Source organism: Schistocerca americana, chromosome 2 (genome assembly GCF_021461395.2).
Source record: "Schistocerca americana isolate TAMUIC-IGC-003095 chromosome 2, iqSchAmer2.1, whole genome shotgun sequence".
Taxonomy (NCBI): domain Eukaryota; kingdom Metazoa; phylum Arthropoda; class Insecta; order Orthoptera; family Acrididae; genus Schistocerca; species Schistocerca americana.
The window spans coordinates 996,213,049-996,239,043 of record NC_060120.1 but is presented as its reverse complement, the minus strand read 5'-3'; the positions used below and the strand labels follow the sequence as shown (position 1 = coordinate 996,239,043).

General features: G+C 41.3%; 1 protein-coding gene across 1 annotated transcript in view; it reads left to right on the top strand.

The window, feature by feature from the left end:
• Positions 1 to 18,069: 18,069 nt before the first annotated feature.
• Positions 18,070 to 25,995, top strand: part of LOC124594596 (glycine-rich cell wall structural protein 1-like) — a 97,109-nt gene continuing 89,183 nt past the window's right edge. Inside the window, exon 1 of the mRNA XM_047132969.1 lies at positions 18,070 to 18,100. Within this exon, the coding sequence (XP_046988925.1) occupies positions 18,089 to 18,100 (12 nt within the window). The 5' untranslated portion in view covers positions 18,070 to 18,088. The remainder of the gene's footprint in view (positions 18,101 to 25,995) is intronic.

The window sequence follows — 25,995 nt, the reverse complement described above, 5'->3', positions numbered from 1 at the left end:
TTCTAAACATCTTTGGAAAATTACAGGGGTTGAGGCATGTACTTATATATCCAAAAACTGTGATGATGAGAACGACGTTCTGAGATTCGTCGTCCAATGGCAATTGAGGATAAGCATCGGTAAGTATTTCCCTGTAGCAAGTTCCATCTAGGAAGTAGGAAAAATATTGACCTTTGATTGAGCATTAATTGTAGCCCTGAATCCTCACATAATAGAAGAGAACCATTGCGGTTTCTAATTGTGACTAGTGGGGTGGTCCATGCACTGAATTTTACTGGATCGATAATTCCAGCAGCCTGTAAATGACCTATCTGCTGCTTCACTGCAGTATCTAAGGCCATCTGAATGGATCTGGCATGGTGAAAACGGGGTGTAATGTCCAGCCAAAGGATGATGCGCGTCTGAAAATCCGAGGCACACGCTAAATCTGGCTTAAACAAAGATGCAAACTCCGAGCAAACATTGTTCAGTTCCTACAGAGGATAAGACCTTGGCATTGCCAGAGATAGAACACCCAGATGGTAAAAGACCACAGACACCAAAAACGTTAGTAGCGAGAGAGCGGTCAACACCAAATAATGTAATGAGTTGCGTAACGTTTATGTAGGCTGCCATGATCAAGAACTGCCCACGAAGGAGAATAAAATGACCACCATAGGCCACCAAACGCCGTTAAGTGTGGAGACAATTCGGGCAAGCCTAGTCGTGCATACTTTTCCACACTGATCACAATGACGGTGACCCACATGTCTGCCTCAAAACGGAGGTACTCACTATAAAGAGAAGTAACTTCCATATGTCCAGTGGGACTATGACTGCAGCACACATACAGCGTCTTGGGGCCCTCAAGGGGCGGTACAGTAGAGGGTTGTAATGTTGTGACACACTGATCACAAAGATGCCCTTCTTTCCATGAAGTGTGGAGGGCCCCCAGCCTCTTGACAGTCCACTCAGGAGTGGGCACAAAAGGAGCTTCCCCCATTATGTGTGATGAGGAACAAGCATAGACTCACAAGCCATAGAGGAGTCAGTCAAGCACGAACCACGGCAGTGTTGCAAACTGGGACTGCCTTATGCCTACGGTATGAGAGTGGATCTGGTGGAGGCGCGCTAACCGCCACAACTTCTGGTCTCCTCATGAGTCGTTCGGTAGACACTGTGCAATTTGCGATGCCTAAAATGTCCTTTAACTAGGGGTTATCTAGTTTCAGCACCGCAGTGCGGCAGTGGAGACTTTCTGATCTGGTACAGGCTGGACCACACGTCACAAGTCAAGGAGCCCACGTATGAAGCCTAGCAAACCTGGTTGATGCAAGTGAAATTGTATTTACTGCTGGGGCATTGCAAGTCAGTTACCCAAGTGTGGTATGATTTTCTTGGCTGTTTGTGGTGTTGATGGAACACGAGCCCGGAGGCCACCACATGGTATCTCTGGGAATAGTAATTAGTCAACAGTACGCACATCTCTTGAAAGGAGAGTGCGACTGGGATGACAGCAGGGCCCGCTTTCGGAGCAGAAAGAACTTGTCGAGTGAAGCCCTGGACAAAAATAACGACATCTGCAATGAATAAAGCGAAACTTGACACGCCGTGTAAAGCTGTTTCCGAGGATGCAAATGTGTGTTCCAGTCCTCCTTAGCATCACTGAGAGGTGAAACGACAGATGACGTTTGGAGGACTTTCGCAACAGACCCTCGTGTGACCTGAATTTGTCCACCTGAAGCTGGCGTTATTTTTGAAATATTTTACCCCGTTCATAGCGGGTTTCGCGTAGCTACCAGCATGTACGATCTGAAGAAACAAGTAGTCTTGGCTGCAGTTTCACCTTTTTTTAGGCACTTTCGGATTGGCTGATATTTGACAGCACTGGGTACACAGAATACAGTGAGTAAAATATACCCGGAAGTGCGTGCCCTACTCAAAATTTTAAGAACACTGTGCAGTGTGCTTATTACGACATTTGCACAGTCCAATGCAAACCAAACGGGATCAGGCTTAAGGTAAAGCCTTACATCAGAAATGTGCCACAGGTGTAGTGCATATTCTGGCTGCACAAATCACACCCTTGCAGCAAGTTTAACTTGTGCTGCTCCTGCTGTCGCTTCGTTAACTGCTGCTGTTGCGCTAGCAGGCAAACCAGTTTAGCGTCCATGCTATTACAAAACTTCATTTTTTCTCTTTATCAATGCTACATCCGGTGTTCGGGTCGCACGTCCGGAAGAATTTAAGAAATGGTGGAAGCTGTCTGGTGGGAGAGCCTCCTGCGGAACAGTAACTCAAAGCAAAGGTAGGCGAACGAGATGCGACAGAGATACTGCAGACAAGGCAACAGACCAGGGCAAGGACAAACAACCTAGATAGCAGAATGAGATTTTCACTCTGCAGCGAAGTGTGCGCTGATATGAAACTTCCTGGCAGACTAAAACTGTGTGCCGGGCCGAGACTCGAACTCCGGACCTTTGCCTTTTGCGGGCAAGTGCTGTACCATCTGAGCTAGCCAAGCACGACTCACGACCCGTCCTCGCAGCTTAAATTCTGCCAGTATCTCGTCTCCTACCTTCCAAACTTCACAGAAGCTCTTCTGCGAGCCTTTAAGAACTAGCACTCCTGGAAGAAAGGATAAACTAGATAACAATTAGGCGCCACGCTAAGCCACCGCCACAACGACGACAGCAAGGCGACGAGTAGTGGAAAGACAAATCCCAAAACACCACCAAAAACAGTAACTCGGTGACAAGGTAAGTATGAAGCAGTCCCAGTACAGCGAAGTCAGATCCGACAGCATCAAGCGCGAGCGCTGAACTGGCCATTTGCGCACTGCGCAGCCGCCTATACACCCGCTTGGGAGAACGCTATTGCCTTTCCGTGCTCGCGTGGCGGAACCTTGGCGCTCTCACCATGCGAGCACAGCGCTGCAAAGTCGCGGTGTCGCTTAACGGCCACCTAATTCCATCTTCTCTGGCGCGCATTCTGCCTCCGCAGCGCGCGGTACCAGACCATGCAACCCAAGGTTACTTGGTCAGGAAACGAAGCAGAGGGGAAGGAAGATTAGAGTTCAACCTCCCGACGTCATGAAACGAGTCAATGCACAGTTTACACAACTATAATTAGATAATTGACAAAAAAGAATCAATAAATCATAAAACATTGTGACAGATAGTAAATGAATAAATGACACAATGCAGAGAAAAGCTCTCAACCATTGCGAGGAATTCTTCCCTTGAGTAGAAGAAGTGTGCCACAACGAAACCTTTCAACCCATATTTCAATACTTGGGGTTCATTGTTAAGGTATTGTTTTCAGTTCTAATGGAAGCCGATTGAAAATGGAACTCACTGAATAGTGAACACCTTTGTTATAATGGTTAGGGAAATGTTATTCAAGTGCAGTTCGTTTTTCAATCTAGCGTTCACTGAATGAGCACGAGTGGATCGAAAAACTTCTCAGAAGGTGTCAGTGCGGGTTTCACAAACACCAACCACGGGAATCTCATGTTTCTCTTTTCCTTCAAGACAAGCATGGAACTCTTGTTCGAGGGACCAAATTTGTTGCTGTAGTTCTTGACTTTTATTACGTCGTCTCTTACACAAAATTCTTGCTTGATGAAGAATAAACAAATTATGCGACTCTATCACCGTCTTCCGTCCGTAACACGTTAAAGAGTTATGACACGGAAGATACTGTTCATGATGCGTATAAACAGCACTGCTTCGAGACAACGTAATTCTATTCAAGGTGATCACGACATTAGAAAATTGTTGACAAAAGCTGGAAAATTTAAAGACAATTATCGACTGCTGAAAATATTTGTAGGTGACACTCAATTTATTTATTTTAACATGCCGAAATAGACGAAAGGATGTCATCTTCCTGCACGGTCAGTGATAAGCCATAGGAGACGGTCCTAACAGTCAAATATCTGAGTATTCGTTTTAAGTGATTTGATACTGAATTAGTATATAAATCACATCATCTAAATGACCTACGAAATCCTAGTTGGAGTAGCTCTTGAGTGTTGTACGTTATTCTCGGAGCATTAGAAGTTGGATTAAAAACTGATCACTATAGAAAATTCAATGAGAAGCTATGTGAGAAGTGACGGATTTAGAGGAAAACTATTGAAATTATTCAGTTGCTTCAAGTACGATCCGCGAAGTATCTTTTGCTGACTTCTGAAAACTGCTGAAGAGATGCTGATGACGATGATAGTTAAAAGGGAAACGAGACAAAAAATTTCAGTTCTTAATTAGCGGTACAGTACTTACAAAGACACGAAGAATGAAACATGAATCACATTGTACGCTCTTATGTGCAGGTTTCAGTACGAGCAAAATCCCTTAAGCCGTCCTCACAAGGGATAAGACAGCTAACATTAATGTGGACGCGGTCGGGACATTGTACCTCACGAGACACAGCGCCATAAGCACAGGGGGACGATATGGTTATCGTAATTTTCGCTCTTAGCGTTCTCTAGCGGCCGATGACGACTTCATTTGGCTGGCAAACCACACAGTTTGTTTACGAAATTGGTTTCGCGGAAAATAGTTGCGGTAACTCTGTTGCGATGGTCGAAGAAGGTTCTGAACTCATCGATAGCTTGAACAGCATATTGCTGGTAGAGGAACGCTACAAGAAGCTACACAACGGCCTGAGATAAATAGGTATACTAGTAGAAATCATTGGTTAACTCAACTGAATTTTCATTCCAGTTTCGGTTTTAAATTAAATGTAATTTATGTTAGTGTCCAGTGTCGGTTTTCGCATTATCATATTCGTATTCTCGAAGTATCATTGATTAACAACACTCTGGCATAAAGCACTTCACAACACAGGTTTCATATCGCGATTAGCTTCGTCAGTACATTCGAATGGAAAAGGAGATTTTTTTCAAAGCTACTCACCATCACCGAAGAAGATATTTACTTCAAAATACTAACGCGAAGCAGTCCTTAAACCCACAGATCAAAATGCGTATTTATTTTACAGAAAGTTTCATAACATCAAAATTTTCTAGTGTGTAACTTGTGTTTACTTTCAGAGATAGGCTGGTAGTTGCGTATAGGATTTCTAGCCATTCGGGAAATGTTCCAGTCGTTGGCCTTTGCTACAAGATTTGAAGCAAATACGTTATTAATAATAAATAACATCGACTTTTGACAGTATATATCTATTAAATAAATAAGGAAACACCTATAATCCTTTAGAAAACAAAAGATAAAAATGTTTTCGAAGAAGGTGGAGGCGAAAGCACTACTGTGGTTTTCACTTATCAGAGTTCACGACGCTATACACTGCCCTGAGATTCGACACTGCAACATTGTTCCCATGTATATGGCATTCGCTCTCCAAAGACAGTACCTATAAAATTTGCTATTTAACATTTGTTATGCAAATTGTACCAAAAAGGCGCGCTTCTGATAGTTCATCACTCTGCGTAGTAATGAAGAGGTATACTTTCGTAGCACACAAGTAATAACACTAAAAACAACTAGAGCAATCTTTTATCTACCAATAAGTAGTCTTCTGTAATTTTGTTACAAACAATCCTAGCCGAAACGACACGTTTTCGAGATATTCTCAATTTGTTGATACACTGGAAGAGTTCATATCCATACGGCGTGCTCTGTGAGAAGCAAAAACTACAAATACGATGTTTAACCCCATACAGCATGGCGGATACTGATGTTCTGCTTGTACCGCAAAACGATGTCGCATCCCACTGGTCATGTTCCTCTCCGTGGGGCAAAAATACGGCATTCCAGATTCTCCATTTCACGCTCCGAAATGGAGTAGAATGTGGAATTCCACGCTGTGACGTCGGCAGTACCTCGTCCACACATCCTCTTACGTTTTCACGTCCCTGTGAGACAATGGTTTTAGAGTGGCACGTCAAAGAGTCTTGGAATGAAAACTGAGTTGACAAAGAAAAGGTCCATTCGAAAGCTGACTAAGAAATGCTCCATCCGCTGCATTCCACATCTTCTTTTGATGAACCGAAAACAGCACATATCTTTGTAGGTTGGGGGAAGACTACTTTCCTTATGATTCCGTCCAATTTCGACGAAATATTGTCGACGTACGGCAGGAACGACCTGGACTTGAACCGAGGCCTCTCTTCTTTATCTTTTAAGTGAGCGAATGCTGATATGACGTGGAGAGTAAATTTTATCTTTGGACACAGACAGTAGCTGTTCCAGCTGGCCTGCAAGGCTGTCTCCATGAGACACATGTTCCCGATGCATCAACGTGCGAAGGCCACGTATAGGTAGTGATGGGTGGTGCTACCTAGACGCCTACAAATACAAGGTTGTATGTGTGGGCTTACGGTAAACGGAATGGCCTAATGATCCATCTACTCTCCGATTGACCACGACGTTCAGAAATGGCAGACAGCCGCTCTTCCCCATTTCCAACGTAAATGTGATATTCTCGTAGATAGAAGTCAGATGCTACAAAAAGAGAGACAGTTCTTCTTCAGCGTGCGCCCACGCTATAGAAGTATCGTCCACATATCGCCAGAAGACCTTTGGTTTAAATTCCCCCAAATTAAATGCGCTGTCCCCAAACTCTGTCATACTCGAAGAGGGCGCGAAACCCGACGTAAGTCGCTCATATAGCGGCTGCTTTTGCGTATGCGTCTTCGCGCTATCTTTTTTATATAAAGTTAGCGATGTGAACTAGAAATCTCCAGTGCAAAACGCACTCCTGAGGATAACTGAATGGTTGTCAGCTCAAATATCGTGGCCAAACGTCGACGGAATACGGCTGCATTCGCGAAACTTCATGGGATACTCTTTAAGATGGGAAATCCGTAAGAATCACAAGATCAAGGGGGTTATGATAGAATTATCATACGTATGGTGAAGACAACATTAAATAAAACTCGGAATATATGTTTCACCACTGAGGAACGGAGCAGGGAAGTAGTTCAAGCGCTAGCACTATTCTGTACAAAAAACTTAATAACTATATTGCCCATATAGAAGGGAACCCGAACAAAATCGTAAAACTAGCTTCAGAAATATAGAGAAGATACCAGGCAAGAATGGATACCACGCAAGTCCATCCATCAATGAGCTGATGGGGTGATGATGATGATGTTTGGTTTGTAGAGCGCTCAACTGCGCGGTCATCAGCGCCCGTACATAGCCCGACGTTTGACACAGTCCAGCCTAGCCACTGCCACTGTCACGAAGCTGATGAGGTGGAAGGCCTGTAGAATGCGTCACAGAAACTGATAAATTCCAGCAGATGATGGCTGAAAGGTATATCACAGAGTACATTGAACAGAGATGCTCAAATGTAGTTTCGGTTGTGTTGTAGTGTCGATAGTCAGCAGTGATCGCTGGTACAATGTGTGATGGGTAATGTTTTTGAGTAAATTTAAACGGAGACATGTAGAGAGTAACTTTAGTTGGAGAGATGTATGGAGGACTTTCAAGTTAAAGACGTGTTGTATCTGATGTGTGTTGGATACATAATTATTTGCTACGGGAATTAATGATTTTTTTATGTGCAAGATACCACACTGGAAATAATTAAGGTAAAGAAAGTTGTTTTGTTATCAATGCAATACGCGTATTCATAAGTGACGATTGAGACAATGTATAGCCCTCACATCCAACGACTTTATAAAGGTCATTGTAACTGTATAATCAGTTTATTGTGTGTTAATTGTGACAATTATTAATTTTCAAAGAGACAAAATACATGTTTTACAGTTGTATTGTATTGTATTGAACTGGGTACCTTAGAAACGACGGAGAGGCTTCGTCCCCGCGGTAACCCTCAGTGGTACAAAACCCCACCGCCGCCGCACACCGAACCCAGGGTTATTGTGCGGTTCAGTAAATCAAGTTTTATGCACCATGGGATAGATAGGCGTCGGGATCCATGGCGTGAAACGTCTGAAAGCAAACACCCCTCAATAATTGTCGGCAGAGTCTAGGCTCGACGACGGAGCGTTATGTTCTGGGATGTTTTCGTGGCATTTCCTGGGTGATCTCGCCATTTCGGAAGGCACAATGGATCAGTACACGCTTGAATCTATCCTTGGGGTCATGTCCATCTCCAAGTACAGTTTGTACTTCCTCATAACGATGGCACCTGCCGGCAGCGCAATGCAATGTGCCACATTGCGCGCAGTGTGCATGCGAGGATCGAACTGCACCAGGATGAGTTTACTGTACTTCCCTGGCCACTTAACTCCCTTGATTTAAACTCAATCGAGAGTCTGTGAGTGCACATCGATCGGGTTGTTCGCGCCGTGGATCCTCAACCGAGAAACCTAACGCAGCTGGCGACGGCACTTGAGTCGGCATGGCTCCAAATCCTTGTCGGTGCCTTCCAGAATCTCACTGACTCAGTTCCTGCACGTCTCGTATCGGTCCACGATTCGAGAAGGGTTATTAAGTCTTTTGACGGGTGGTCACATTATTGTTACTGTTGGGTTATGCAGCATATCAAATTATGTATTTAGATGGGCATCGTACTTACCAATAAAACAAGCAATAATTTACCAACGACATGTCTGCAACCGGGAAATATGGTGATTCTAGAAAGAAATCAATCTAAAATTAAATATCTTTTCTTGCAAGGCAAAATGAAAGAAACGTGATATGCAAGTAAACAATAGTAAGATCATGATAGAGTATTACAAATTCAGCAAAGTAGTTCAGAAATGTCTTACAGAAGATGAAAGAATATACTAACGAAAAATGGTAATACAGAAAATTGAAAAGATATGGACTTTGGGGAAAATAAATCGGAGTCGTATTCAGACAAACGTCAAATGGCGTAATTAAACTTGACAGATGCCACATTAACAAAACACAAAGTGAAAAATTGTACAAGAATCTCAAGATTTCTTTAAATATTTGTGTAGCTACTACAGATAAAAATGAAAATAATGGCATTCTGCTCGTAATGCCAGACAATGTTTATGAAGCCTGTGAGGGAAGTAAAAGAACGTGGGAACCATAGTGTTTCTAGCGGCAGGAAAAAGATACGTAAAACTGTTTACAGAATGTTGTGCAGGAAGATAATTTCCCAAAAAGGAAAAAAAAAAAATGCTGTAGTAATTGTACTTCACAAGAAGGGAGAAACTCGACTTAGTTGCTGTGATGTGAAAAGTAAAGATATTTTGATTTTCAATCATATAACGAAAAAGGGATACGCACTATCGATACGCAACGAGGCCAGAGACATATTTAAGCTAACGTTAGCGCTATACATAATTTAGCCAAAACCAGCTATCGGACATTGAGAGTCTTAGTTGAGCTCAGATGTTTTGTTAACCGGTTCAGTTCTCACTTACAGCTGAATTTAATGTAAGTGTTGTCTTTTGTTGCTTTTGTGCTATGTGCTATTTGATTGTTGCTAATTATCGATAATTTTGTAGCAAGACAGAAGAGGAAAACCGATTTTGATACGTGCACTAGCGTTATGTTAAATAAAAAATAAGTTCACGCTTCTAAAATAGCGTAATTATCGATCAATAGCAGTTTAATGTTAGCACTGGAGTCGATATCTGGAGACTGGTAGAGTTTTGGGATTGCAATCTCTATATGTAAAAGAAAATGTCCCGATTGACTGACTCATCATCGTCCAGCCCAAACAGCTAGGGATAGAAGCTTTAAATTTAGAAAAGACGTGCATCTTATACTGTAGACGTCGTTCATGAAGCGATTATTCGAAATTCCATCCCTAATGAGTTGAAATAGTGAAAGAAGTGTGTTTTTGAAAAATGTCGCTGTTAAGGCCATATTTAAAGCTAGACCAAATTGGCATTTTTTCTCACTCAGAAATAAGAAATTACATATTCCATCATTTTTGCATTTTTAAATCTGTGGGGGTGAAATAGTGGGTGAAGGCTGTTTTTGAACATATATCATTATTAAAGAATTACTAAAGTATTTTCAATGCTACATCTATGAACATTGGCATTTGAATTCTCTGTTGCAAATTTAAAAAAATTTTTTAATGTTTTTCGAAATTGAACCCCTAAGGGGGTGAAATAAGGAAGAGATTTTTTATGAAAATATATTATTATGAAAGCACTTTTAAAACTAAATCTACGAAAATTTAAATTTTGGCTTCTCAGAGATAAGAAATATGTGAGAGCAAGTTTGTTTGCGAGGCCATCCTCCGCAACAAACATAGGAATACTGGTTCTGTAAAAAAAAACCGACTCTTTCTGCTGCACTTAATTTATTTTTCCCAGACGCGGTTCTCCTTTTTCTTTTCTAAGTCATCGTCAGTCGGATCTATAACGATAGTTTTGTAAAAGTTCGAAACTAAAAACCGTGTTTATATGTCAGAAGTAAGGTGGTAGGGCGACCTCCAGTCTAGATGACGGGAAACGCAGATCGCAGCAAATCGCAAATAATTACTTCGCTACATAAAAAATCGCGTTGTGAACTGTTTGACAATCTAAAAGTAACAAAACTGTATCGTTATAGATCCCACTGATGGTGCCTTAGAACAAGCAAAAGGCGAAACATGTCAGGGAAAAATAAATTAAGTGGCAGTAGGAAAAGGCGATTTTATTTACAAACAAGCACAAAAGAATATGTGTTTCACTGTTTTTGGAAATCGAAGTCCTATATGGGTGTAACAGGGAATGAAAGTGTTTAAGGAAATATTTCGTTGTGCAAGCGTTTCTGAAGCTAAACCTACCAAAATTTGTATTTGGTTTCTCTGTTAGACATAAAACATACGCATATCACTGCTTTTGGAAATTCAACCCCTAAGGAGGTGAAATAGGGGTGAAAATATGTCATTGGTGAACCATTTTTAGAGCTAAATCTTTGAAAGTTGTTGTTAGGCTTCTCGATTAGGGAAGAAAAAAATACGTTTCATTGTTTTTGGGAATTCAACCACTAAGGTGGTAAAATAGTGGATGAAAGCTTTTTCGAAAATAAAGAATTACTAAAGAACTACTAAGGTATTTTTAAGCCTACGTCTATGACAATTGGTATTTGATTCTTGGTTAGAAATTAAAAAAAAAACGTGATTCGGTGTTTCTAAAAATTCGAGCCTAAGGGACTGCAACAGGGGATGAAAATTTTTAATAAAATATTTCGTAGCATAAAAAAAATTAAAGCTAAATTCATGAAAATTTGTACTTTGCTTCTTGGTTGGGTATAAAGAAATATTTGTTACGGGATGGAAGTTGCTGTGGAAATATCTCAACAAGAACACAAAAGGTATGATTAACAAACTTTGGACTGCAGTTACCAGAATCGCTTTTTGTTCGGAAGTACGTTCGGAAAAGACCAAGCTTATATGGCCTTGATCGGCATGGAAAGCTTAGAAAATGTAGCAGTTTGTGAGCAACATAAAAATTCGATCAAATAAACACAAAGAAAATCTCTGCAGACCATACAGTCCATGAGAGTGAAGCAGCGGGCGCTAAGCAAGAATTTCATTATTTCAGAAGGCAGCGGAGCTCTAAACATCACTACAAATAATATTAAAAATCAGTTCATAAAAATGCTCTTGGAGTTGTCTGTGTCGCTCCAAAATCGCGTGGATCAACAAAAATATCGCCCAGATGGAAACAGTTGCATTTCTTCAAAAAAATTACTCAAAACCTGCCATTAGTACCACAAATGGCAAAATATAGCCCGATCTAGTCACCTGGATGGTACTCAGTTATGAAACCTGATCAGATAAGGAACATGAGAAGATGTTTGTGGAGAATGGAGTGGGTATGTGATGACAGCACATTTTATAGTTGTTTGAACTCGTCCGAACCGATGGCGCTCTCTGCCTGCCCCCCCCCCCCCCCCCCCCCCCCCCTCACCCAGCCTTCCTCCATAATCTATTTACGATGTTGTAACATTATGATTACTGAAACTTTTTCAGATATTCTACGACTATCATCAAACGGCAAGGAAATGTTCAAATGTGTGTGTGAATTCCTAAGGGACCAAACTGCTGAGTCATCGGGAAATTGGAAATTTGTGGTAAGTTCTATGGGACCAAATTTCTGACGTCATCGGTCCCTAGACTTACACTCTGCTTAAACTAACTAATGCTAAGGGCAACACACACACACACACACGCCAGAGGGAGACCTTGAACCTCCGCCGGGAGTGACCGCGCAATCCGTGACATGGTGCCTCAAACCATGCTGTCAAACGGCAATATTTTTGAGTTGTAAAAACAACGACTACTCATTTATCGGGGAAACAGTACCTATTGTTACTGTTGGTTTGCATAAGATTACGACAATATAGGTAGTTTAGCAAATTCTGAGTGGAACCCAGGATTTTGGTCTTGGGCTGACCACACAGAAATTTTGTATCATTGTGCCGTTTCCAAATTCTCAGTAGTAAGCAATAGCGTTTTCTTACTACGTCGTATTAACAACTTTAAAAACTACAGTAGCGAAACAATTTTCCAAGGTGCTGGAGAACTGCATTCCCACATCCCTCTTCCCAGCCGGCAGGGGTGGCCGAACGGTTGTAGGCGCTACAGTCTGGAACCGCGCGACCGCTATGCTCGCAGGTCCGAATTCTGCCGCCGGCCGAAGTGGCCGTGCGGTTAAAGGCGCTGCAGTCTGGAACCGCAAGACCGCTACGGTCGCAGATTCGAATCTTGCCTCGGGCATGGATGTTTGTGATGTCCTTAGGTTAGTTAGGTTTAACTAGTTCTAAGTTCTAGGGGACTAATGACGTCAGCAGTTGAGTCCCATAGTGCTCAGAGCCATTTGAACCATTTGAACCGAATTCTGCCTCGGGCATGGATGTGTGTGATGTCCTCAGGTTAGTTAGGTTTAAGTAGTTCTAAGTTCTATGGCACTTATGACCTCAGAAGTTAAGTTCCATAGTGCTCAGAGCCATTTTGAACCTCTTCCCAGATTCACCACTTTCAACGATATTTGCATTGGAAGGTGGCTGGTGTCGGTCATTTTGTACTGTGTATCTATCCATAAAGATGGCTCACTTTCCGAACAGCGATCTGTCATGTCTTCAACTATTACTACAAGATCTATGTTCTACTATAAAATGTCTAATTCGTAATATCCTTGGAACACTGAGTCCAACCGTCACAACTCTAACACATTTGTTAATAAACGTTATATAATCAATAACGTGTGTTGTACGTCGTAGATCAGATTATTAGCATCAAAGACTGTATAACCATATCACAATGAGGCTGCATACATTAGAAGTTTAGGTGAGGTCTCCGCAGGAAAAGAAAAAAAAATGGCTCTGAGCACTATGGGACTTAAATTCTGAGGTCATCAGTCCCCTAGAACTTAGAACTAATTAAACCTAACTAGCCTAAGGACATCACACACATCCATGCCCGGGGCAGGATTCGTACCTACGACCGTAGCGGTCGCGCGGTTCCATACTGTAGCGCCTACAACCGCTCGGCCACCCTGGCTGGCCAGGAACCAGTGTTCAAATCCCCAAACTGTAGCTCATAACATTTGCGTATTCCGTTTGGTTAATAAATAAATAAATGACGTTGCTATAATTTCAAGTTGACTGTTGAAATAATAATTTAAAAGAAGTTTTCATCATTTAAGAAAACTGAAGCAGTCTTGTCATCATTGGTTCTTATGCTTTAATATATTGTACTACGTGAGTGTGCATAAAGTCGCTCAATTATGGAACGGCAATCATCATGTCTTCAAGTTTTATCACAAGGACGATGTTCTAATGTAAAATGTATTGTTAGTAATATCCTTGGAACAGTGACTATACCTATATCTCTTTTTGAGTGATTTGATGTGACACCTTTTTATTGGAAGTTCTTTGTGCACTGTTGTAAATACATTATGATCCGTTAAAAAAAATAATCAAACAGTGTAAAGGAAGGGCTATGAGATTCGAAAGGAATCATGTTTGAACTTCAGATACCTTCTATGCAGACATTCAAATTACACATTTTTTCATTGATATCTCTGCAAATGATTACATGGGACAGGTAGGCAAAACAATTTTTCTTGCTAAATTCTAATGCTTTGAGATATTATAACATATTTTCCATCAACGTTGCAAAATTTTTAAAGCATAAGATCGTATGTTATGACAGCACAGCTCTGTCGAAACCGGTCACACAATAAAACGCTTTTTTAGGGACCTTGCCTTTTGAAATTTTCTTCAGTTACCATACACTGCTGATTGCCCCCATAATGACAATGTGAGGAACTATAATGAACCAAAATCTTCATGTGCATATTAACGCCTGTTACTTCAGAGGTACCTTTCAATAGGCAACCCAGAGCCGTGCAAGTCCTTCGTCTCTAACGACCGTACCAGCAATGGGACATTAACTTCTGCCCTTTCCTTTTTCGTTACACGAGCACAGCCCTTAGGATACGCCATTAGCACGACTTACTAATGCCGAAGTCGAACAGATGTGGTCCAGAAATAGGATTATCTCAACGTTACCATTAAACGACGACATATACTTCGATTTCCTCTCATTCTCATGATTATGCTGTTTTACTCTACTAACAGATTGTTGTAGTGCTTCCTTTAAAATATGTTTCGATCGACCTTCTGATCCTTAGCTCTGCAACTGAGCTAGTACATCAGCTGTATTGTCCTTTACATCTGTTATTAAAATCTTTCTGCTCGCTACACTGTACCAGTTACTCATCGCTTTTCCTAGGATAAGGGTACCCGGTACAATACGAAATCAAAAATCATAGTGATGTAAACGTGCGTCTTATTTCTGCACTCATTCAGCCCACAGTTTATAATTTCCTCCTGTAGAAACCTGGTTCATTTTTTATGTACGATTCTTGGGAGATATTACGGCCAAATTCTCGTTATGATGACTTTTTATAAGAACGGCAATACAGATGAACTATTCTGTAATGGTCTTGAATGGTTACATTGAGTATGGGTAACATATAAAATTTCGGAGCCTGGCGCGAGTACGTTCAACTTTCATAGAGTCACGCCTATTCCACTGCCTCTCACAGCCGGAGAAAGCTGCATGGCGGAGGATTCACGCGCCGATAATCAGGTCCGAGTCGATCTTTAAGACCTTCCCCAACTTCTGCAAGTAACTGTACTACCTCTCTACGCTAACACCTTTCACTTCAACCGTTGCATGAAACAGAAAATATATTCATATGTATAAGGTACCGTCACTAAAAACGTGCAGTGCACTGCCGATAGTTTTGAAAAAATTCACGATTTTGGCGTCGATGTGGCATGCGTAATACATGCACTATCTTGTACGAGGGACAACAGCAGCCATAAGTAAACATCACGAATAATAATCACTTGAATACTCTTGTAAATTATTTATTTAACGACCGTTTTTGTAGCGTAGAAGCCACGTAATCAGATTAAATCTGTTGAATTGCAAAAAGCATTCGCTACGGTTGTGGTCGAATTACAGTTATACTCAGTAGCACTGTTAGGAGTTTTACCGCCATAGGTGAGAACAGAAATGTAATGCTCTCTTTTATTTACTACGTTCGGTCTCCCAGATATACCATCCCCTCCCTCCACGACCACCATCATGCATTGACACAACAATGCTAATCACCTATAGTACTTTTAATGATTAAACTAAGCTGATAAGATTCCCCCTTTCCTGGGGACAGACGCAAATTTTCATTCTTACTTCTCAATTCCTTTAACCCCTGATTGAGGACAACAAATGTACTTGGTTTCTTATTTTTTATTTTCGGCATTTCAGTTTTTCTTCTTTTTTCATTTTTTAGCCTCATTCGTGCATGTCTTTCGCTGTTTGGATTGATATAATTTTTTTCCGCCCTTTCTCTTCCATAAATTTTTCCGTCCAAGGGGGTCGCCTAGTCTTGTCTAATGGCAGTAACGACCCTGGTTACGCTCAGTAGTGAGAAATAGACCAAATTACTTACGTGGTGAATCATGACTGAAATTCCGGCGCTGGCAGGACCGAACATTCTTTTTCTATGACTAAATGACGCAGTTAGCGAGTTGTCAGATAAGTGTGAAGTGTGAGTCTATCCATATTTCCTCTTATCTGACATTCCGCTAACTGCGTCATTTTTTCATAGACAAGGAATGCTCGGTTCTATCAGCGCTGGAACTTCAATATCGTGATACGCCAAGTATGCAATTTGGTAAATTTCTTACAACTGAATGTTACCAATATTCGACCGCAATTGTAGCGAACTCTTTTTGTAACTTAACGTATTTAACGTGATGATGTGGCTTATACGTCACGTAACCGGTCATTAAATTGATTATTTAAAATGACAGCCAAGCAGTTGTTATTGAATATGTTCGTATACTAACCATACTACTAAACAATCGTATAGTTGCTTGAACTACCTGTCTACCTTGAGGTCCCGGTGAGAACATCTACGATATTGCTATAGACATGATTTTCATTGCTCCCTGTAAAACTTCACTTGTGACCTAAACTGGCACAAAGAGTTTTTTTAGTAATTATTCTCTCTGAGAACAAGATTGTGATTTCGTTGAGCTACGGCCGATCAAGTTGACATCGATGTTAACTGTTTCATTGTAGACCTATCTTAGCGATTTTCAGTTTGTAGTAGTATTGCGGAAGGTACAGTGTAGTAATAAATTATGCCTATGTCTCGTTCTCATGCAATGAGACGTCTCATTACGACGTTGTTGACTGTGCCAACACTGTTGTACGGACATAATTATCCCTGAAAAATCAGTAAACAATTCAAAGGAAACGCTCTAACGAAACGAATCACGTTTGAACCTACTGTCTCTACTGTTCAAATATTGAAATCATAAATTTTTTGACAACGTAACTGCGAATGAGTACATTGGCATGTGGGGAACATTATTTTTCTTGCTAAGAAGGAAGGCAAAAACAAGTAAAATTGACCTACCATATTATAAAAAGAGCTCAGGATGTTATAAGCCCCGAAGTATCATGTTTACAATGAAGTTTATGTTATACTTGGTGGTTAAAATGTAAGTGAAGCCACTCACGGAGGTGCAGTGTGGGCTGCAATTATCACATGACAGTGAAACTTGTTAGGTATGCTGATGAATTAATACCGATTTACGCTGGAAAAAAATAGTTCCAATTTTGGCCACCAGGTGCAAATCTGGCGCTGTACAGCACTTCGTCGACGTATCCGGTGGACGTATTGAACAAACTGTGTAAGCGGAGGTTAATAATAAAATCAGCATTATACGTTTCTCGCTTGTTTGACGTTTTCTGCCCACCTCCTGTTCTTAATCCTTTACGCAGGGAAACGTTTGTAAACGTCTTTCTTGCATCCACAGTGCCAGATCTACAACTGGTGGCCAAACTTGGAACTAATTTTTTGCCACGTAAATCGGTTCCGTATTAAAGCATTAGCATGTCCACCAACTTTCGCTACCATACGATAGTTAACTCCATTCTGGACTTCAGTAAGAAGCTGCACTTTAATTGTAGCCGCCTGGTACTTGTATTGGTGAGCACAATGTTTCACGACAATTTTGCCATAAACACTCGTGATAAGGTGATAAGAGATACATCCAGCTGCACATTTTAATTTTACATTATGTGCGTGATCAAAATGATGTGATTCAACAACTTCTTCTTGTTTCTTCTTATGAACTAAACAATATTGCTCGTAAAGAGAAAATACGTCGGTCTCATTTCATACTGTAACGTAATGTCACCAGCAGAACATTGCACTAACCTACTCAAACTGTAAACGTTATTTTTTTAAGCATTCGTTTCTGTACCTTTAATTTAACTTCGTAACGCAAGTGCTAAGAATGAAACGTGTTGCGGCAGTGCAGACAAAGTCAGTCTGCTGGCACAAATGGAGTGAAAGAGGCATTAACACTGGAAAGGTATTTTGTAACAATGTCCTTGCTGGCCACCGGATACGACGATAACCTAAACTGGCACTTTGAGACTAATAAGAAAGTAATATTTCCGTGTAAAAGATTCAGTTATAGCGCCGTTCCCGTGTGAAGTGAGGCACTTAGAGCAACAGGCGAGACGGAGAAAGCGGGGTAGTCGACATTCGTGAGGTCCTTTCCCACATTCCACATACACTGAGCCCGTATAAAAGCTGGCCCCAGTGGCCAGAGAGGTGTCAGTCATTCGTTGCCTCCAGCCAATCCAGCACGCAACAATGAGGATCCAGGTACGTACTGTAACACCGACGTTTTGAACTCCAATCTTCATTGTGTCCACAGTGGACGCGAACTGACTTGTTTGCATAAGCTCTCTCCGATCGTTTAGTATCTAGCGTGTTAGATGGTGGTCTCCTATTACCGATAACCCCTTTCAAAATCGTTAGCTTTGCAACATCTAAGTGTACTTTCCAGTTTTGCGAGAAGAGAATTACAGTTTCCTTTTCTTTTCTATGGACTGCATGTAATAAGAAATGCTGTCTTGTTTCCACAGACGACATAAAAAATCGTAGATTTTGGTTTTTATGCATTTAAGGACGTATTAGACTACTTTACTAGATACACCTCTCATGCCGTATTTTTAAAACTTGCGGAAAATTCGTGGAATAATTTTATTTAGGTACCACTTTCGATGCCTCATTTGCACAATCTTTAGGTTCCTGTACAAATCGACAAAATTATGAAGCTTACAGTAGAGTACAAGTCTGTTAGTCAACATCAGTTGCTATTAAAATAAATTTACAGTACATATGCATTAGTAAACAGGACAAAAAGTGACATGTAAAACACAAAGACGTTAAAATAAAATGTGTGAGATGCAAACAAATGTTGATGTTGCAGAACAGATTTCTATTCTACTGTATTCTTGTTGATTTTGTCGATTTGTATAGCAGTCTGAAGATGGCGCAAATAACCCACCGAAACTGGTATCGTAACAAAATTATTCCATACATTTGCCGGAGTTGGATATTTGTTTTCTTTAAGTCATCGACCAGCCACAGTCCCTTGCTTCCTTCTATACAAGATAGAATTACAGAATTCGTCTTGACGCTGTCCATGTGATTTCGTTTTTATTATCTTATCTTCTGAAGACTATGTTCAGCTGTGCCGTCTGTCGACCAGACTGATAATGCTGTGGCACTGCAGGCATCATCAGTTGATGCAGTAGTGTCCTACGCTGAAGTACCAGTCAACTGTGTAAACGAAATACGACTCTGGTATGAAGACGGCATCCCTGAAACTAGTTACTAGAAAACTAGATAATAAAAAAGCGACTTGGTCTTTGTCGAGATTACTGACTCAAGATAAGTCGCCAAAATTTCCAAGGCTGTATGTCTAAAATTTAGTCCTACCATACCGTTATTGCACTTGAGATTTGATGTGTCTTTCGACTCTAATCAAAGTGTGGGCTGTGCGATGGATGTTGTATATGCATACATTTGAAATTGGCTTCAAAACAAAAGATGTGATTTAAAGGACACAAGATGAAGGGGAATTTTTCTGAATCCAGTCACAACTACTGCAGTAATGTATGATCAATCACATAATTTTTATTGAGGAAGTCAAGTGTATGTAACATGTTATCCACACATCAAAAAAGTTTTGCATCACCCGGTTCCCAGAACTTCTGAAGATAGACGTTGACTGTGGATATTGCATCACAGACACAGTCCCTTTGACTGTTCAGTGCTGTCACTAAACCCGCCCAAAAATGTAAACAGCCATGCATGAGCAGCACCTATTAGACGCAAGGGGTTCGACACCCGATCAGTTCCGGTTATTCCACCAGGTAGTCAAACAGTGCCTAGACGGGCAATACCGCGTTTCGGTCGCGTCCACATTGTTACTTTGTGCCAGGAAGGGTATTCAACAAAGGCAGTGACCAGACGTCTTGGAATGAACCAAAACGATGTTGTTCGGACACGGAGGAGATAACAGAGAGACAGGAACTGTTGATGAAATGCCTCGCTCAGACCACCCAAGGGCTATTTCTGCAGTGGAAGACCGCTACCTACGGATTATGATTCGGAGGAACCCCGGCGGCAACGCCACCATGTTGAGTAATCCTTTTCGTGCAGCCACAGGATGTCGTTTTACGACTCAAACGGTGCGCAATAGGGTGCACGATGCGCAACTTCACTCGTCCATGGCGAGGTCCATCTTTGCAATCATGACACCGCTTAGCGCGGTACAGATGGGCCCAACAACATGCCGAATAGACCGCTCAGGATTGGCATCACGTTTCCTTCATCGATGAGAGTCGCATATACCTTCAACCAGACAATCGTCGGACATGTGTTTGGAGGCAACCAGATCGGGCTGAATACTTTGTCTAGCGTGTGCAGCAAGGTAGAGGTTCCCTGCTGTTTTGGGGTGGCATTATGTGGGGTGGACGTACGCCGCTGGTGGTCATGAAAGGCGTCGTAACGGCAGTACAATACGTGAATGCCATCCTCCGACCGGTAGTGCAACCATATCGGCAGCATATTGGCGAGGCATTCATCTTCATGTACGACAATTCGCGCCATCATCGTGCACGTCTTGTGAATGACTTCCCTCAGGATAACGACATCGCTCGACTAGAGCAGCCAGCACGTTCTCCAAATATGAACCTTATCGAACATGCCTGGGATAGATTGAAAATTGCCGTTTATGAATGGCGTGACCCACCAATCACTCTGAGGGATCTACGCCGAATCGCCGTTGAGGGGTGGGACAATCTGGAGCAACAGTGCCTTGATGAACTTGTGGATAGTATGCCACGACGAATACAGGCATGCATCAGTGCAAGAGGACGTGCTTCTGGGTATCAGGTGTACCGGTGTGTACGGTAATCTGAACCACGACCTCTGAAGGTCTCGCTGTATTGCGGTAAAACATGCAGTGTGTGGTTTTCATGAGGAACAAAAAGGGCGGTAATGATGTTTATATTGATCTCTATTCCAGTTTTCTGTACTGGTTTTAAGACTTTTGCTTTGTTACAATACGTAACATAAACACTGCATATTTAAGAATTTCACCAAATAACTTTTAGAATTCAGGATATCGTGTTTTGCTAAATGACGTATCCATTAAAAAATCCTGTGGGTATGAGATTTACGTTTGCGTTCCAGATTTTCCGAACAAAATTTGTGCTCTCATAACGTTTTGGTACTTTCATATTCGAATATAATTACGGCACGTGTTCAAAGAGTTTGCTCGAATGCGTGATTACTTCGCACCAAAGATCGTTCAGTCAGTCGAGCGAAACAGGATTCCGTGTCGTGACGAAAAACGAGTAATTGATTCGGGCTCTGATGGTAACTGAAGTAATCCTTAATGGTATTTCATTAAACTCTTACGAGAAAAACGAAGCGCTGTAGTATATGGTAAGCATTCTGGTCATTCAACAGGTATCACTCCACCCTCCTACCTTACAACACCAAATCCTTGAAATTTGCTGGCAGATTAAGACTGTAGCCCCGTACCGCCTCTCGAACCCAGAACCCTTACCTACCTTCTGGGTTGGCCAGGCACAACTCACGACCGACCACTACAGCTCCACTCCCGGCAATCTCTATGTCCTGCCTTGCAAACGTGAGAATCCCAGTCCGGCACACAGTATTCACCTGCCAGGAAGCAGCATTCCACGGCAGACTGAAAATTCATTCTCTACGGTTCCTTGTTTTTCTAACTAGGCTTATAACCAGAACAACTAACGACGAGTGGGCTCCGGTGCTACTGTTAGCTAATTAAATGTACGAAGGTAATGCGAATTACTGGCATGCCATAGAACATTCTGTGTCACATGTTTGACTGCAAGTATTTTTAGATTCTTGTTTATTTGCTTAAGTTATCTACTACTTTATGGAGTTCCATCCTATTGTATGGACGAGGGACTTCAGCTGATGATATACGTGAGACAAAGTACCACGACAGCTGTATCTTGAGAAGGTCTGCATTATCTCACACGACTAGTTTCGGCAGCACGTTACCGCCATCCTCAGGCCCCAACACGGCCACAAGAGTACTACAATTCCTTGGCGCGTTTATTGTAGAGTTCTTGTTACTAGTACATGTGGGCTAGCTTTCCTCAAGTCTCTCCTCGACCCACTCGTTCTGGTAACAAGGACGCCACAATAAATGCGCCAAGGAATTGTAATACTCTTGTGGCCGTGTGGGGCCTGACGTTGGCGGTAACGTGCCCCTGCAAGTGGTCGTGTGAGACAATAAAGATATTCTCAAGACACAGGTGTGTAGGAACTTTTTCTCACATGTATCTACTACTACTTTTAGTACTGTGCTAAACATCGTGCTGTTAATAGTGCCTGTACCGTATGTAAAATTGTCAGTACAAACAATGGAACTATTCTTCAAGTTCCGGCGCTCGTCAGTTTATCTTCTTTAACCACCGTTTACAACAACCTTGCAATAAGAATGATTCATTTGGAACCATATTCTATCAAGCAATGAGAAGAAATCAAGCGAACTCTAGCAACAATTCATTTAGCAAAACTACAAAAAACTCAGACTGATGCAGCCACAGCGAACCTACTCTCTTTTATGTATAACTTGAATCGTTTATGGATGCAGGAGCTAACTATACCGAAAGAGGAGAAATAAAGATAGGAATCTGTCTTCTGGGTAAGTGTAAATGAATGTAGGCATGCATGTTATTTTGCGAACACAATCGTGACTGCGATCGCGAAGTTAAACATCTCCATGCTTGAAAGCAGAAGTTCTACAAAGTTTTTCATTTACTTATTTGTTTATTATGTGGCGTAGATGCATCAAAAAGCTCGAGGACACAATGGTAATGAGACCCTCCTCACTGCTTTACTTACACAGTTAGCCACTTCTTCCCTGACAAATTTGTTTCTCATCACGTCTTAGGCTTTCCTAAATAATTTCTCCCTGCCTCTTTGGGTTTTGCGTTTCTCCTCCATGAAGAAATTATGGAAATAATTGTATAAAAACTTGGTTGCAAAACTATTTTTCCCAAAGTTCGGACTGAAGTTTTTGCCTAAAATTTGTCTATAATCTTTTAAAATTTCAACATGGAACGTCTGACATTGTTGATTCAACGTGTGTAGGACTCCATATATGTCATATTTTCTCCCAGCGTTAAGCAATCGTCTACAGAAACTAAAATAAAGATATCTTGGCTTCGTGTTTAAGTTGCTTGAAATTTTGGGTTATTTTATTGATGTAGATACTGAAATCAGTATGCTATGTTGTACACCCCTTGATATTCTGTTCTTGGACTCGATTCCTTTTTATCAATAGGAGAAAACGGAAAAAGAAAATGAAAGTGACTAAACACTTTTTTTTTTCGGGGAAAAAATTTGTTTTGTTAGTAATTTGCTAGCCGATTTCTCTTGTGGATTGTAGATGATCATGAGCCAATATTTTATTCATAAATAGACTTTTCTAATACACTCTTCGGCATCGTATTTTATCCATTAATATCCTGGGTAATCTCCAGCTACACCGCAATGTCACTGTGTTACCGACACAACGTACAAGCATTCGACGGTCCGAGCTCTGTAGGTGGAGAAGCGTGGTTTTATACATCACGGTCACGTGCTCCCTTGCTAACCACTACTGGAGCATTCCTGCTGGCCGATGCACTCTGTTTCAGGGGAAACAGCTATAAAAGAAACAGGACTGCCACTTTTTGGCTACATTATCTCATGGAAATTGGTCAATTAAATTTCATGCTATTATTTTCCTTTGAGATTATTTGTACCTCTACTTCGATAGTCACTTCAGCCATGTCTTAATGACTTTGTAAAGCTTTAACTAATATTGCCTTCAAAGGTGTAATATAAAAAGAGACACACGAGTTAATATTTATCAGCTTTGACATTGAGTTGAGAGAATTTCTAGATGTGTTTAGTTAAAAAAATTATTTGAGCTTGTCAATTTCATTGGCACAAATAATTTTTGTGTATCTGATGTTGGTCTAACGACTGAAAACCGATAACAAATGTTGTAAGACAATAAGAAAGTTTAGTATGTCTTTCATTCACTATGATACTGATGTTTTAGCATATTTTAACCTCGTTGGCCAGGACTGAATCTTACAGGTTGAAGACATTAACCCCAGTGATTTAAGCAACACGGCACGCTACAGATAAATGAAAACCGCAAGAATTACATTAACTCGAAAAGTTGTTCGTGAGATGCCAAGAAACGTGGAAAACGTGCTTATCTCGTGCCTAGAATCAACACAAAATGGACACAGTTCCTGGAAAGGAATTTTTGCTCCAAATTAGAATATACGGGGTTATTCTAAATGATGGACCCATTCTCAAAACTTTGTATTTATTCAAGCACAAATCCAAAATGATCAAGCTTTATACCAATGAAAAGAGGAAGTTTCAAAGTTCTTTTCATATTGTTTAATATCAGTTTAATAAATTTAATGTTTTGTAATTAATTAGTTTTTAATAATTATTTAATAATTGGAAATGTGATAAATGTTCAATGTGGCCACCGTTGGCTTTACGAAAAACATCGACGCGGAGTCTGTTGTTACTGATCGCACGGCAGCAGTGATCCGGTACCGTAGATCGTTCAGAGTGGCTGGTACATGCGAGACGTAAAAAGCTTCACATAACCCCATGAGAAATAGTCGCAGGATGTGAGATCAGGGGATTTCGTTGGCCAGAAGTGCAGAGCCACGTCCTCAAGTCCCCTGTTCGATCATTCAAAAAGTCTTGCACATCACCGTGACAATAGGGTGGAGCTCCATCCTGTTGGAAAATGCCGCGCGAACTCTACCGGCCGCTTCTGGAACCATTACCGCCTGCCCGCCCGAAACTTTGAAACTTTCTCTTTTCATTGGCATAAAGCTTGTTCATTTTGATTTGTACTTGAATACGTACGAATTTTAGAAAATGGGTCCATCATTTAGAGTAACCCTGTATATTAAAGTGTGTAAATGCAGATGAAACAGCAGAAAAAATGCCAAATGGACTGTCGATGCTTATGGAATTCGCCAATATATTTCATTATCTTACCTTCAATCTGATTTCGGACTGAGAGCAACTTTACTGTGATAAAATACTCATGCCAGTCGGAGGAAGAAAGTGGTAACCTCAGTTTAGTGAGGATTAGTCTAATCATCTTACGTGCTGTATTTTCGAATGAACCACCTGCTGGTAACAAGAAGGAAATGCCGTCTATACACGATGATCAGAAGCAAGTTTAAATGCTTGTAAAGGTATTGTAGCGTAGGGTGTGGCGGGAAATAACTATAAGGGAAACAAATTCGATACATTGCGCCGTTTCCGAGTTAATTAGCATTGCAGTCAGCCAATCATGGCGTTGCGCGCGCAGTATCAAGCTGCTCGCCAGTTAGTGTCAGTTGTTTTCACAGCGTAGATCACAACGCAGGGAGACTGCTCAGCCGGTCGGAGTGGCCGAGCGGTTGTAGGCGCTACAGTCTGGAACCGCGCGACCGCTACGGTCGCAGGTTCGAATCCTGCCTCGGGCATGGATGTGTGTGATGTCCTTAGGTTAGTTAGGTTTAAGTAGTTCTAAGTTCTATGGGACTGATGACCTGAGAAGTTAAGTCCCATAGTGCTCAGAGCCACTTGAACCACGTGAGACTGGTCAGTCTGTGAATCGGATGCGATCCTTATAACAACACCATGTCAATTTCTTGTATGACTCCCTTGTTCTGTCTTAGGAAACCAAAGGAACACCACGTTTGGCTATACCGTCTCTGGCGGGCCGATAGAATCTGCGCGCTCGACGGCCTGACTGCCTAACTTCAACGCTAATTAACTCCGAAACGGCGCAACATATCGAATTTCTTTTTCTTAACAATTATTTCCGAGTACAACCTACCTTGCAGCACCCTCGTAAGTTTTTCAGAATACTTCTGGCCCCTCTGTACAAATAATTCTCTTTTTTTTTGTATTTATACGAACATATAACATGCAACAACTCAAACTCATTTCTTGTGGGTTAGCACTATTACTGGCCGATGCCTTGAAAAGATTCATATTTTCCGAGATAATGCTGTTTCTGATACTGTACCACGCTTCACATAGAACATTGTACAGCATTGATTTTCCGTAGTGTATGATACAGGTCTCATAGTGTAGTAAAAATTCCATAAAGTATCGCAACTGTA